We start from the raw sequence: 16977 nt of genomic DNA on the forward strand, positions 1-16977 counted from the left end.
TGACAAAGTAAATGACATAATAGGAGTAGGTGTGCCAGAGTCAGTGAGACTGGCTTAGGACAGGACAGTGTTCAGAGTTCTTGTACATAGGGTCACTACGAGTTGCAGGCAACTCAGTGGCACATAACAACAAACAATGTCATAGTTCATAAAGGGAGTTCTGACGGCCCAGTGGTAAGGAGCAGCACTGCTATCTCAAAGGTGGGCAGTTCAAATCCTGCAGCTGATCCACAGAAGAAAGATGAATAATCACATCTTATGTGATTTATTGCCTCTGAGAACTCACTGGAGAGTCAACTATGAGTTGGTTCTGACCCCACAATACACAACAAGAACAACAAGAACTTATAAAGTGAGACATTAGTCTCTGGGTTATAGGAGTACTGATATGAATAATTTCATTCTAAAGATAGGATCGAGCCAAACTAAAAGGCAACCCTGTTTGCTCAGCTTTGATATTAATGTCATTCTTAATGGCAGAAGACATCAGTTACATCCATCGATTCAAAGAAATCTTATATCCGTAGGTGCTGAGACATCAGATACATCCATTGACTCAAGGTAGTCTTATGTACGTTGGTGCTGAGACATCAGGTACATCCATTGACTCAAGGAAGTCTTATATCCGTAGGTGCTGAGACATCAGGTACATCCATTGACTCAAGGTAGTCTTATATCCGTAGGTGCTGAGCTGTGCTGCACAGCTCCTTTAGGGACAAATCATTTGGAAGTAAACGATGGAATTTTTCTTCCAAGACTATAAACCTTAAAACCACATGGGAAGCATTTTTATTTGAGAAAAATGCACTGTTTTAAATCTTTATGTATAATCAATGATATGATCTTACATGTAAAATAGCAATACAAACCAAAATCTTGAATTCCAAAGTTAACTAAAACCACCAGTAATTATTTCAGCATAAAGAACTTTGTGTGAATTTGTTTGCAGACTCCTACGTCTGTAAACAAATGATCCAGGTCATGGTCTTTTCAATTCACTGGTTCTCCCCCACACCCACTAGTTACTTATCAGGTTAATGTGAAGTTAGGTTCATGGTGAATCTATTCTTTTCTTTCATCTCATGTCTTTGGGTTTTAGTTAATTCACTAAAAGAAATAAGCTTCTATTGTCTTGGCTATAAAATTGGTGTTCTACATAAATTTTATCTTTTAAAAAGATGTCATAGTAAATGTCGAGCCCTGGTGGCCTAGTGGCAAGAAGCTGCATTGCAATCCCAGAGGTGTGAGATTCGAATCCACCAGATGCTCTGCTGGAGAAGGAAGGACAATCTCCTCCTGTTCCAGTCAGTTCTGATTGGACGGTACACACACAAAAAATAATAAAGTAAAAACAAATTTTAAAAAGATGTCACAGTAAATGATCCTTTAAAATTAATTGCAGGGCAAAATTTGTTTTCCTCAGGTTTGGCATACTTTTACCATTCTAGGTCACTTGTGATCTTGGTGGCATCAACTCAGTTATGACCTTTAGTAACCCCAATGAATAAGAGATATGAATCTGGCCCTATTCTGAGACATCCTCACCATCTCTTACACGTACAAGCCTATTGTTACAGTGACCATGTCAATCTATCTTGTTCTGGATCTCCCTCTCTTTCTCTGACTCTCCACCCTTCTAAGGACTGCCCCTTCCTGACTTCATGCACAGTATTTAAGATGAAGTTTCACTATCCTTGCCTCCAAAGAGTATTCTGTTTGTACTCAGTTTCTTCCAAGAGAGATTTGTTATTTTCATCATCCACAGGAAATTCAGTACTGTTTTCCAACATCACAACGTAAAGGCATTAATACCTTTTCTGCTATTTTTATTCACTGTCCAACTTTCAGATGCATAGAAAGAAATTGGGGAGAGGGGAACCAAACCCAAGTATCAAATTTTTTAAAAGTAACATTCTTGTTTTTAGCAAAGACCTCTGAAGAAGAGGTCTTTGTCAGCAGAGTGTAGAATTAAAAAATGACTTAATTCATTTCATACCCTAATTGCCCCATTATTGTATCAATCCATCTCATTCCGGGTCTTCTTCTCCTGCATGGTCCCTCCACCCTTCAATGCATGATGTCCTTCTCCAGGAATGGTCCCTCCTGGCCACGCACCCAAAGTATGTAAGATGGAGTTTCAAAATCCTAGCCTCTGAGAAGAAACTTTGCTTCACCCTCTCTCAAACAAACCTATTTGTTTTCTTAATGGTCCATGGTATGTTTAAGATACTTCTCCAGCACCACAACTCTTTGATCCTTCTTTTGTCATTCTTAGTCATTATCCAGCTATCTAATATATAACCAGGAATTATGAAGACCAAGGCCTGGATCAGATGCACTTTAGTCTCTAGACTGACATCGTTGCTTCTCAGAACTCTGATAGAGAGGTCCCTGATAGCAGATTTTCTCAGTGCAATTCATCTTCTGATTTCCTGACTGCTAGTGCTAAGAGTGTTGAGTGTGGAGCTGAGCAAGCTAAAATTGTCAACAAGCTCAATCTCTTCTCCATCTTTCATGGTTCTGCCAATTAGTCCAGTGGTGAGAATATTTGTCTTCTTAATGTTGCAACTCAAAAAACAAATATGATGGCCTTTCATGGACATTCAACACATTTGTCTATCTTTGATTGGCCCTTATTTTATATTTTACTTTATTAACTTGAGTATGTAACTGGCTTTCCAATTTATATAATGTTAGAAAAAAATAGTCTGAAGAATGTTGATGATGAAGTTCTTAGATGGGATAAACAATTAATACACTTGGCTATTAACTCAAGTTTAGAGGCTCAAATTCAGCCATTCATTGGCACTTTGGTAGTGGCCTCTTTTGAAAAATCAATCACTGAAATTTTATAGAGCAGAGTTTGACTCTGATGCACACAGGGTAAACACAAATTTAAGTCAAGACAATTACAACTAGTTTTTATAAAAGGTCAGTAAATAATTAAAAAGAAAGAATAAGACTGGCAGAAAGGTGTATTGAATGTTATATCAGTTGTAAAATGAAGAGTGGCAAAAACATACCTGAGTTCTTCAGTTCTTCTCTACTGAATTGATAGAGGAGATCATACACACCACCCAGAGAGCCAGAAGTGAAATAGTGAGTCCCAAAGTCATCAAATATCCGACTATACAGAGCAAAATTATATTCCAGCGGCAGATGGTTAAGTGATTTTAAAAAGACATCAGAAAGCTGCAGATCTTCACTTTTCATTGTAAAGTTTAACACTTTTATTGCTTTATGGATCCTAATAAAACTAGAATCCTGAACAGAAGAGAAAATGGGGAAAAAATGATGATTAAGGTAAAAAACACTTGCAGAATTATACATTTAAATGCCTTCAATTTATCACCGGCTTCGTTTTCATCATAGTGTTACAACATTGTAAACTCCTATTTGTATGCCCTAACATAGAAAATTATAGTTCTATTTTACTTTTCAGTATCTTTCTTTATGATATTCAAAGTGCTCAACAAATAAGATTACCTCAATAACATAGACTGATACTGGGAAGAACAAATGTTTACAATTGAACTCTCTTTCTCTTTCTCTCTCTCTCACACACACACACACACACACACATCATGACCATGTGTCTGCTGAGTTTTTAGTTAGAAGACCTTGCTAATGCAGATAATTGCAAAGGGATTCTAGGAATTTTCAATTAGGAGTTAAGTGAAAAAAGCTTAGTGAAGCTTTGTCTGTAACTAAGAAAAATCGTTGTCTTTTTTTTTTCTTTAGCCTTCAGTTTTCACATAAAATGTGAGAGTGGCACACCAGACAATATTTAAGATCTCTGTCAACTACAAAATTGCTACGATCCTAAGTTTATTATGAGTAAAACTTTTCTTAGCCACCTATATGCAAAAATAATTGAATATGCTTTTTCATAATTCCTTTCTATGTCAGGTTAATACTGTTGCTCTTAGCTCTCACTGAGTTGATTCTGCCTCCTGGCAACCTCATACATAAAGTAGATGTACTCCGTAGTTTTTCTGTGGTCTGTGTTACGTTCAAAATCTTAAAATATACTTGATTATCATTTTCAACAATTACTGTCTTTTTGGAGTGCAACTCTGTGCATTAAATCTAAGGGGAAAATATAACTTTATTTGATCTCTACTTTTAGCAATTATAGTGTATGAGTAATAGAAATGGCATGAAGAGAATTATAAAGCAAAAGAGCTTTAATGTAGCTATAAATTGTTGAACAGCCATCTTCTTGTCTGCTAAATTATGGTACAAAATGAATGCTACAACAAAAAGAAGAAAGGAAGGCAATAATCATAAGAATTCTAAGTATCCTCACTAATTACCACTCTTATTCTCTACATCTTGCTTTCAACAAATCTAAGTCTTAAGACACATTGGTGCCTTTGAGTGAATGTCCACTATTTCTATTTTTAATACTTGGATTTTGCCATAGAACTAGCAACAGCTTTTGAAAGCCGGACAACCTCATCTTTTAGGTAAAAAGTGGACACATTTCTTGAAAATGTGAAAAGTCAATTGTTGGGGATTTGCAACATGCCAATCACTTTAAAAATCAACAACTAATCTCCCTCCACACTGGAGACAAAAGAGGACATCAAGCACAGGAGAAAAGGTCAGGAGCAAGCACTTTCCCTTGCTTGTGGGGAGGCAGGACTGAGGTGTCCCTGGAGTTGCAGGTCTGTCCTTCTTGGGATACTTGCCTCCATCCTTGGGGCCGAAAAGAACAAGAGACTTTAGTGTGCAGGACTTTGGGAAGAGGGAAGAGACTTTTGTCGCTTTCTATAGGATAGAAGGATGGCTGACTTGAGACCTCCTGCATTCAAGCTGTTTGAGCTGGCAGCCCTGATCTATAATCTATGCCACTCCAGAGACAAAGGAAGACATTAAGCTCCAAGAGAAAAGGCACATGAGAAACTACTTGACTGGAGCACCTGGTCTCATACCACTCAGCCACTTCATATATGAAGGAGACCTATAGAATTGATGCCAGGAGACTACTTCAAGTGGAAATTCCTACAGGGCTGCAGTACAGAAGAGGGTGAACCTCAAAGACATTAGGAAAGGCAAATTTTCCCCAAAAGGACTTACAGTGGAGCGAGTAACTCACCACATTTTAATTTGAATACTAGTTAGGAACATTATAAAGACAAGAACTATCAACAACTTTTGCAGACACAATAGGAACAATCTAACACTTATCAAGATAATGTCACATAATGTCAAGAAATCAATAGGCAGCTTCAAACACTGTGGAAAAAACAAATTAAGCCTTCTCCCCAAAAAAGCACAGAATACTCCAGAGTCAAAAAGGCAGATGATATATATTGGAGACATTCAAATGGCTAAGAATAAAAGTACAAATGATGGAATAAACAAAGGAAGCCACAAATGAAGGGAATAACCTACTGGTAAAGAATCAGAAAATAAAAAAAAAATATATATATTGATGAAGAGTTATTTGGACAGCTACGGAAGAAGGTACAAGTGATAGAAGAAACAATAGAAACCAGCAAGGAAGCAAATGCTCTAGAGACATGGAGCCAGAAGAAAGATATTGATGAGGAGCAACTTGCATAAATACGGAAGAAAATGGGAAAAAAAGAAACTATAGATAATGAGATACAAGAACTTAAAAAATCATCAAAAGATGGAGAAGGCAGTGTCAATATAGTACTAGAAATAACAGAAAGGCATGAGGATGCAGTCCAGAACATTAAGTCTGAAATAGCAGAAGTGTCCAAAACATTGGTAGAACAAAAAAGGAGAACAGAAGAGATGGATCAAAGTGCCAGAGCTGGAAGAGAAGAACCTCGATGGAAACACACTAGAAAAAAATCAGAGATGAGATGTAAGAAAATGAAGAAAACATTAGAATCTTGTGGGAGAAAATCAAAAGCAATAAAATACATATGACTGGAATTCCAGGAGAGATATTAGACAAATACTTCCCAGATTTATTAAAAATGAGGAAATCCACATTCAGGAAGGTCAGCAAACACCAAATAGACTAAACCCCAAAAAGGAAAACATCAAGACATATCATAGACAAATTCTCCAAAATAAAAGATAAGGATAGAATACTGAAAGCAATACAAGAAAAACAAAGAGTCACTGACAAAGGAAAAATAATCAAATTAAATTCTGATTTTCAAGCAGAAACCATGCGAGCAAGAAGAGAGTGGGATAGCTTATACAGAAAGTTGACAGAAAAAACACACTACCCAGGATCTTGTACCTAACAAAGTTCTCCTTACCATATGAAGGAGAAATCATATTCTTGGCAGAGAAGATAAAACTTGAGGAATTTAAGAAAACAAGATAACAATTCCGAGAACTATTGAGAGAGATTCTTGACACAGAGACACCAAAGGAAAGTGGATGGACCAAAGTAACAAGAAACAACAAAAAAAGAAACACCGCAAAATGGCAATGATTAAAGCCTAGCCTTTTAATAATCACATTTCATTTGAATGGACTTAATGCACCAAGCAAGAGGAAAAGAGTAATAGAAGGGGGGGGAGGAAGAAAAAAAGCCCATCAATATGTTGTTTGTTGCAAGAGACACGTCTAATACATGAAGAGAAAGATAGACTCAAAATCAAAGGCTGGGGGAAAAATATACCAAGCAAATGGTATCCACACAAAAAAAGAGGAGTAACAATACTAATCTATGATAAAATAGACTTCAGAATGGAAACCATCATTAAAGATAAGGAAGGGCAATATATAATGATTAAAAATGCACAGTAAATCAAGAAGACACCATTAGTCAACATCTTTGCATCAAATGATAGATCTGTTAAATACATAAAACAACTGTTAACAGAACTGAAGAAAGAAACAGCAACACAATAGTGATAAGAGAATTTAACACACCACCCTCACCACAGGATATGTCAAATCAAAAGAAACTTAACAAAGATGCAGAAGACGTGAACTACAGAGTTAGCCAACATGACCTTATGGATGTACTCTGAGCACTACACCTATCTAAAACTCACTTTTTTCTCAAGCGTACATGTTACATTCTCTGAAATTGATCACATATTAGGGCATAAGGCAAGCCTCAACAAATTAAAAAACATTTACATAATGCAAAATATCTTCTCAGATCACAATGCTATAAAACTACAAATTAGAGGATAAAGCTTATACAGTCATCAATGTGGAAGCTAAATAACACCTTGCATCCACTTCCTGAATAATGTGCCTCTGGAAACTGTATGAACTTTGATAAATGTCCATAGCTATAGAAAGGCCTCAGGTCTTTTGTTCATGTAGTCAGACTAAGCAGCAATCAACAACAACAGCAACAGAACACAATTGGGTTATAGAAGACTTAAAGAATGAAATAAAAAAGTTTCTCAAAACAATTAATAATGAAAATACAATATACTAACACCTCTGGGATGCAGCTAAGACAGTCTTTAGGTGGCAATACATACCAATAGGCAAACACATGAAAAACAAAGAAAGAGGTAAAATAAATTCTCTAACTCAACACCTTTATCAGGTAGAAAAAGAACAACAATCTAACCAAACAGCCTCTAGAAAAAAGGAAATTATAAGGGTAAGAGCTGCAATCAATGAGACAGAAAACAGAAAAACAATAGAAACCATTCATAAGTCCAAGAGTAGGTTTTTCAAAAGGATCAATCAAATTGACAAACCATTGGCAAAGTTAACAAAATAAAAAGAGGAGAAGACACAAATAATTAGAGGATGATAGCGGTGTCATCACAACAAAAAGGAAATTAAATCAATAATATCAGAATATTATGAAAAGCTATACTCAGATAAATTTGAAATCTTAGAGGAAATGGACAAATTCCTTGAAACTCAAGCCCTGCCCAGATTGACACTGTCAGATATAGAACACTTGAGCACACCTGTCACAAAACAAGAAATTGAGCAGGTCATAAAAAGGTTCCCTCACAAAAATATCCTGGACCAGATGGCTTCACAGCTGAATTCTATCAAACATTCATAGATTTATCACCAATTCTACTTATTTCAAAATATAGAAAAAGAATGAACATCTCCAGGGATATTCTATGAAGCAAACATAAATGTAATACCAAAACTAGGCGAAGACATTACCAAAAGATAAACTTTAGACCCACATCTCTTATGAACATAGACACAAAAATCCTTGCCAAAATTCTAGCCAATAGACTCCAAAAGTACATAAAAAAATAACTAATTGTGACCAACCTGGATTCATAAGAGGTATGCAAAGATGGTTCAATATAAGAAAAACAATACATGTAATTCACCATGTTAAAAAAGCAAATAACAAGACCTGTATGATCCTAGCAATTGATGTAGAAAAGGCATTTGACAATATCCAGCACCCTTTCCTGACTAAGACACTCCAGCAAAACTGGAATAGAAGGGAATTTCCTCAACATAGTCAAAAGTCTATATGCAAAACCAAGAGTCAACATCATTCTTGATGGAGAAATAATAAAAGCATTTTCTCTGCAAACAGGGACCAGACAAGTATGTCCACTGTTGACACTTCTAGTCAATATTGTATTGGAGGTACTTGCTAGGACAGTAAGACAAGGAAAGGAAATAAAAGGTATCCCGATCAGCAAACAGATGGTTAAATTGTCACTCTATGCCAATGATATGACAGTGTACACAGTAAACCTCAAGGACTCAACAAAAAAACTATTAGAGTTTAGTAGAGTGGCAGGATAGATGATCAATACCAAAAATCAGTGGGATTTCTCTATAGTAACAAAGAGAACTCAGAGAAGGAAACCAAGAAAGCAATATCATTTACAATAGTCAACCACAAATTGAGATACTATGGTATCAATGCACTGATGGCCAAATACAGCCAGAAGTGCACAATCTGCAGAGGATAAAACTGATGAATGGTACCTTCTGAAGATTAAAACTCTGCATCAGAAACTTTTCCAACAGGGTAAAAAGAAAATCTACTGACTGGGAACAAACATTTGACAATACTATCTCAGACAAGGGTCTCATCATGAAAGTTTACAGAATCCTATAGAGACTCCAGAAGAAAAAACTGATAACCCAATTACAAAATAGGTAAAAGACATGGAAAGATTTTTTTTTTTATAGAGGACATTTAGATGGCCAACAGGCACATGAAGAAATATTCTAAATCACTGGCAGTAAGAGAGCTAAAAATCAATACCATAGTGAGTTATCATCTTATCCCAGCAGTAGTGACAAAGTTTAGCAGGACAACAAGTCATAAATATTGGAGAGGATCTGGTGAGATAGGAACTCTTGAGCATTGTTGGTAGGATTGTAAAGTGGTAGAACAACTCTGGAAGTCTATTTGGTGCTTCCTCAAAAAGCTGAACATAGAAATTCCACATAACCCAACTATTCCACTGTTTAGAATATACTCCAAGAAAATGAGAACTAAGATACAAACAGAGAATTGTACATCAATATTCATAGCAGCATTATTCACCATAGCAAGAACATGAAAACAGGTCAAATGCCCGACAGCAATGGAATGGATTAAGACATGGTACATTTCAAACAAAGGAATACAATGCAGCATGTGAGAGCAATGATTTTATAAAATACTACGTAATAGAGAGCATTATGCTAAGTGAACTAACTCGATCTCATAAGGATAAATACTGTATAAGACCATTATTGTAGAAGTAGTATGAGGATTCAAGGGGGTGGAGGTAACACAGCTTGATGGGTGGAAGGAGAAAGATTAGGTGTGAAAACAACATATACAAATTTTATGAACTTTGTATGTAAACCAGTATAAAATAAAAAAAAAATCTGATCTAAAGGGGAAATTGTTGAACAGAATTTAAAAATTTTAGCGAACTCTAGACTTTCTGGAGCCAATATGAGTAGATGAACTCATTAAATTATTGTCTTGAGATATTCTTTAAACCTTAAACCAACAATATCCCCTGGAGTCTTCCTAAAACAGAACAGTTTTGTTTAACTAGTGAAGAGTGAGTCTGCTTTGTGCATTGTTCTAAGAGTTATTTTTACAGGACAAAACCTCAAAGGATTATATTCAAACGCTTTTTACATCAATGCACAAGGAACAATTCAGAAAAAGAAGGTAAGAATAGGTGCACAATGCAAAGAATGGGATCAGTGTCACAAAACTGTATGAGTTGATGAACTGATGAATGTTTTGCTTAGTATATTCATAACATCAAAACCACCTAATTGCTATCTAGTCAGAACTGACTCATAACTGACCCTCCAGTAGATTTTCAGAGGCTACAAATTCCAAAGGAGGATATTGTCCATCATTCTCTCATAGAGCAACTGATGGATTTGAATGGCTTGCTTTTGAGTTGGCTGAATAACTCCTTACTCACAGGGTTAAAAGAAGTTTCTCCATAAAAAATTTAAAAAGGGTAAGGAAAAAAAGTAAAAAACCCTCACCCTCTTTCCACTTTGGGGTCGACTAAATATCAGAGGATTAAATAAATGATCATTGTCTATAGATAGATTTTTCACACATGTTCTCTAACAAATTCCAAATGTCTCTTTCTAAACCCTTTAGAGAAATAAGTTTTAATGTAAGTCTGATATCCCTTCAACATTGTCTCCACTCCTGCCTTTGATTATATTTTTAGGCAATTAATTCCAATCCTAGATTTTGAATGAGAGTGAGCTGGAATATTCTAACAAAGGCTAATCTACATGTCTAATTCCTGGACAGTCTGAATTAGTAGATTAAGGACCTGGAGGTGAGAATTTTCAGTTCCTAATAATAAGCTCAAGTGTGTCAGAGATTATGAGACTGGAATAGGATAGAATAGAATTCAGATCTGTTGTCCACAGGGTGCCTATGATTCATACTTGACTTACAGTTCAACTCCACCAGCTGTGCTATAGGAACATGGGCAATCTTCTCCCGTGTTATTAAGGGTTTCTGAAAACCCGCTGGAGGATCAGCTATGAGTTGGTTCTGATTTGACAGTACAAAACAACAAATATACATGAATATAAGAGAGATCTCTCGTACATATATTAAGCTGAAATTGGAGAATAAAAAGGAAAAAACTCACTCAACATTTCTCAAACTGAGAGAATTGAAAACAAATTTAAGCCTTGAATCACAATATTGAAGATGCTATGGGCATTATTGAAAAGAACAGAAATTCCAGAACTTTTAATCATGTTCATGTGAAACTTATATTTAGACTAAGAGGCTGTTGTGCAAACATAGCAAGGGAACACTGCACAGTTTAAAATTAAGAAGGGAGTCAGTTAGGGTTGTACTCTTTATCTATGCATATTCAATCTGTATGCTAAGCAAATTATTCAACAAACTGGACTCTATGAAGAAGAATGTGGTATCAGGATTGGAGAAAGACTCATTTATAACCTGTGTTATGCAGATGTCATATCCTTGATTGATGAAAGTGAGGAGGACACGAAGAACTTGTTGCAGAAGATCAAAGAATACAACCTTCAATATGGATTACATCTCAATGTTAAGAAAACACAAATTTTTAACAATGGACTGTTAGGCAACAATATGTTAGATGGAGAAATATTTAAACTGTCAATGACTTCATCTTACTTAAAGCCATAATCAATCCTGTTGGTACCAGCAGTCAGGAAATCAGGAGGTATATTTTACTGGGAAAGTCTGCGGTTAGGGACCTTTCCAAATTACTGAGGAGTAATGGTGCCAATTTGAGAACTAAGGTTTATCTAATTCAGGTCATGGTCTTTTGGATCACTTACTATCCATCTGAGAGCTGGACAATAAGGATGGCAAAAAAATTAATGTCTTCAAGTTGTGTTGATGAAGAAGAGCACTGAACATCCCATGGACTTCCAAAAGAACAAACAAATATGTCTTGGAGAAAGTATACTGACAATGCTCTTAGGAGGCAAAGATGATAAAGCTTTGCCTCACATACTTTGGGCATGTTGTTAGGAGAGGCTCTTCCTTGGAAATGCACATGATGCTTGTAAAGGCAGAGGGTCAGCAAAGAAGAGGAAGACCCATAATCAGATGGACTGACACAGTAGCTGCTTCAATGGGCTCTAATGTTTCAGAAAGTGTGAGGAGGACACACTTGGATGAATAAGACAGGATTCAGATCTATTGTCTGTAAGGTCACTATGGGTCATACTGGACTTGATAGCACCTAACAACACCACAGCATATAAATGAATCCATGGCTTGTGCAAATGATGGAGTGCTCACTTACTAATTTAAATTTTGGAAGTTCTAATTCACTCAGAGGTGCTTTGGAAAAAAGGCCTGGCACATCACTTTCAAAAGTTTACAAGATGAAAATCCAGTGGAATTTTTCTAATCTGCTCACATGGGGTCACTATCAACCAAAACGGATTTGTTTTGTTTTCGATTTACATGTATATGCAATGCAATGTAGACTTGGAATTTGCAAATATCCTGTGGTAAACGATTAACTGAAGTCAAGAATCAGAATGAAACTGTAAATTAACATATTGTTTTTAGGTGCTGTTGCATTGATTTTGCCTCACAATATAAAACCTAATAAAAAAGTACCCTTAGAACTCATAAATTTTTAACTATCTCAATAAAACTGAGAATTTGAAAATTCTATAGTGATAGGGGTGGTGGTGGCAGATAAAAAAGCAAACAGGTCTTCAGGAAGGTGTTGGGGATAGGATGTGGGGAATAGATGAGTAAAGGACCCTTTCCCTGCATCTGGACTATTGATATAATTTTATATGATATACTCAAAAGGGCCCCGATCTTGTTTGGCATTTCTTAAGCTGAAGGAACTGAAAAACAAAATCAAGCTTTTGGTTGCAATACTTGAGGATATTATGGGTAGAACATTGAATGATTTAGGAAGAATAAAACAAGATGGAAGGAATATAGTCACTGTAGGAAGTATAAAACAAGATGGAAGGAATATAGTCACTGTACATTAAAAAAAGGCTAATACAGAAGAATTTCATGAAATAACATATGATCAAGAGGCAATGGTGATGAAAGAGGAAGAACCAAGGGTCCAAGGATTGATGGAATACCAATTAGCATATTTCAGCGGACACTGCCCTGGATTTGTTCACCGTGTTGTGTCAAGAAATCTGGAGGACAACCATCTGGCCAAAGGACTGGAATCGATCTATATTTATTCCCCTTCCAAAGTAAGATGATCCAACAGTATGGAAATTATCAAACAACATCACTAATATCACATACAAACAAAATTTTGTTGAATATTTTGAGAAAAGTACCAGAAATACAAGCTGGGATTAGAAGAGATCGTAGAACCAAGGATATCATGACTAATGTCAGATGGATCTTGCCTGAAAGCAGAGATACCAGAGGAATGTCTATCTGTGTTTCATTGACTAGGTAAAAGCATTTCACTGTGTAGATCACAACAAACTGTGGCTAACCTTGAGAAGAATATCAGAACACTTGATTATGCTCATATAAAACCTAAACAACGAAACTAGTTTTTTAAACTATAGTTTAAAATCTGGAAGGAATGTTTGTCAGAGATGCATCCTGTCTCCATACCTTTTCAATCTGTATGCAGAACAGATCATTTGAGAGTCTGGAGTTTATGAGGAGGAATGTAGCATCAGGATTGGAAGAGGACTCATCAACAACCTGTGTTATGCAACAACCTTGCTGGCTGAAAGTAAGAAGGACCTGAAGCATTTCCTACAGAAGGTCAAGGACTGTAGTCTTCAATATGGATTGAAATTCATCATCAAAAGACAAAGATTCAGGAAGTAGCCAAGAGAATACGCCATCCCCTTTTCCTTATGAATCAGAGGGAAGTCTCTCTCAGGGAGGAGTGATAGGGAATGGCAAAGGACACTCTGACAAAGGAGATTAATCAGAACTGGCTTTGACAAGCACTGTGGCAATTGGACAATTAAAACAGACATTCAAGGGGGGGGGGTAGAGAGAATAGTGCAACAATGAATGAATGAAAACCCAAAATCTCTGTAAATGTTCATTAAAATTAATAAAATTTAATAATTAAAAAAAAAGAAGACAAAGATTCTCACTCCTGAGCTTCTTGGCAGCATCATGATAGATGGAGAAGTGATTGAGGTTGGGAACAATTACAACTTGCTTGACTCCATAATCAACACTCTTGGCAATAGCAATCAGGAAATCAAAAGATGAAGTGCATTATGAAAATCTGCTGTTAGAGACCTTTCTAAAGTGCTAAAGAGCAACAGTGTCAGTATAGTGACTAAGGTGCATCTGACTCAGGCCATGGTCTTTGCAACTACTTGCTATATGCATCAGAGAGATGGACAATGACTAAAAATAATAGAAGAAAGATCAATGACTTTGAGTTGTGACACTGGGGAAGATTCTTGAACACACACTGGGACACCAAGAAAACAATAGGTCTTGTTTGGAAAGGGTGAAACCAAGTTTCTCCTTGGCTAGGATTTTGAAGGTCTGTTTCACATATTTTGGGTATGTGGCCAGGAAGGACCAATTCTTAGAGAAACACATCACGCATGGAAGGGTGGAGGGAGAAGAAAATCTCAGATTAGATTGACAGTTACTTGAGTAAGGAGGGTAGATGTTTCGGCAACAATGAGATTGAGTGAGAATAGAGCTAGATTCAGAGCTGTTTTACATACACAGGTGACTTAATGGAACATTATAACAAAAGCATATAATAATAATAATAATAAAAGGAAAACAAAAGGCTTCTAACTGTTTCATGCCACTTTCTTCAATGTAATCTTTACAGACTAGATTTCCAGGTCTTCCCTGTCATGGCTAGGTGGATTATATGTCAACTTTTGGTTAGTCATTGAGTGCCACTCACACATCTTAGAGGAAAAAAAGTCACAAGCTCAACTTAAAAGAACTTTCAAAATTATGAAAAGGACAAAGTGGATTAAATAAAAAGGTGAGAAAGCAGATATGAGAAAAACAGAAATAGCAAAAAAGTAGAAGCAGTAAGAAAAATAATGTGCAAAGAATATTGTTGTTGTTGTATATTGTTGAGTCAAAAGCAACTAATAGATGACCCTCCAGCGAGTTTTCAGAGGTAGAAAATTTCACAGAAGGAAATTGGCCATATTTCTTCTGAAAAGCAGCTGGGGGTTAGAACTGTGTGCCTTCAGATTGGCAGCCTAACTCACTACCACTAAGCCACCAGAGCTTCTTAAAATGATCTATTTTCATGAGTATAGCAAATAGTATTTTAGGTGAGTTTCTCTAGCAAAAACTTGGTAATCAGATTATGCTAAGTATATATATATATATATATGTATATACCCTCTTATATGTAGTTTATAAGAAATCACAAGAAAAAGAAAAGTGAAAATAAAGGCAAAACAAATATAAACACAACCAAATGTACATACATATGTTATGACTATGATTTTTTAAGTGGAAGATAACAAAAAATTTAAAGCTGTTTAGATTTGTGGTAGAAATCCTACTGCTCCAATATTTCTGTTGATGTAATATATCATCACACAGCTAGAATTCAAGTTCATAATCAATATAAGGAATCCTTTTTCTTACCTTTTTTTTAAAATTTCCATTCATTCATTGTTGTATTTTTCTCCCAGCCCATCCCTCCACCCCAGTTCACTCTTGTCTTTGAAAAGTAAAAGAAAAATTCTTGCATTGTTTTACAATACCTCCCCTCAGTTCCACTCCACTATGTAGCCTTCATTCTAGACTCCTGTCACGATAATCAAATCTAATCACATATCCCTTTTAAACAGTTTTCTCTCTCATATGCTCATATGTTTTAATGCAGTATACATTATTTATCCCATTTTTCTCAGTCTCCCCCCAACCCTGATGTCAGTCCCATTATACAATAGTGACCCTATGCAGTATTTGTCCTTTTATGACTGAGATATTTCACTCAGCATAATGTCCTTCAGGGTCACCCATTTTGAATATTATTTCATGAGTTCCTTGTTTTTCAAATCTGTGTAGTATTCCATTGTGTGAATGAATATACTATAGCTTCTCTATCCATTCGTTTATTGATGGGCACTTAGGTTGTTTCCAACTCTTTGCTATTGTGAACAAAACCACGATAAACATGGGGGTGTATTTTCTTACCTTTTTGTGAGAAGCTTGAATGGCTTGTTTGAAAGCAGACTTATGGTTGACACTTTTTATTTTCTTTGAAGAATAGAAAATTGGTACATATAAAGAGTCCTTCTGATGTCCTGAAAATACAGCTTGTCGATTTTCATCATTTCCAAAAGAAATTAAGTCATTGTAGAATTCTGTTTCCAAGTCATCTTCTTCAACATTTACCTGGAAAAATACATGAAATATAGAATATAGCTTAGGAAATACTGGTGCTACTTGTGTATATCCGATGTAACACCCATTCCTTCATTTACATATTCATCAAATATCTTTTGAGGACTCCTTTTGTGAGGTAACAAAGACTCCTCTTTGTCCCTGCCTTTAAGAAGTTAAGAGTTTAAGGAGAGAGACTACAAATCCTCAACTTCATATGATAGGTCTTGTATTGGTAGTAAGATACCAAGGACAGCCATGAAATCCACAGAGACATGATTAGAGAGGTCTCTTTCAAGGAAATAATACCTAGACTATACTTAAAGAGTGATATTGTTGTTACGTGTCATCAAATCTCCTGTGACTCATTGCAACACTGTGTACAATAGATCTAAACCCTGTCTTATCCTGAGCCAGTCTCACTGTCTTCAACATACCTATCTCCATTACCCCAGTTACCCAGGGTCGTCTTCTGTTATTTTAAGTTCTACTCATGTTGTTATGCATCAGAGAGTTGGACAGTTAATAGGCATGATAGAAAGAGAATTGATGCCTTTGTGGTGCTGGAGAAGAGTGTTGAATATACCATGGACTGCTAGGAGAACAAACAGGTTTGTCCTGGAGAGGGTGAAGCCGGAATGCTCCTTGGAGTCAAGGATTCTGAAGGTTCGTCTGACATACTTTGGGCATGTTGCAAGGAGGGACTGGTCCTTGGAGAGGGAAATCATGTT

General features: G+C 36.1%; 1 protein-coding gene across 1 annotated transcript in view; it reads right to left on the reverse strand.

Annotated features, from left to right (window-relative positions):
* Nucleotides 1-16977, reverse strand: part of C6 (complement component 6) — a 178257-nt gene that overhangs the window by 111819 nt on the left and 49461 nt on the right. The window contains exons 6-7 of the mRNA XM_006889585.1: nt 16058-16258; nt 3024-3264 (exon numbers count right to left, since the gene is read on the reverse strand). Coding sequence (XP_006889647.1) covers nt 3024-3264; nt 16058-16258 — 442 coding nt within the window. The remainder of the gene's footprint in view (nt 1-3023; nt 3265-16057; nt 16259-16977) is intronic.

Source organism: Elephantulus edwardii, unplaced genomic scaffold, assembly GCF_000299155.1.
Source record: "Elephantulus edwardii isolate Elephantulus edwardi_28Jun2011 unplaced genomic scaffold, EleEdw1.0 scaffold00079, whole genome shotgun sequence".
Classification (NCBI taxonomy): Eukaryota; Metazoa; Chordata; class Mammalia; order Macroscelidea; family Macroscelididae; genus Elephantulus; species Elephantulus edwardii.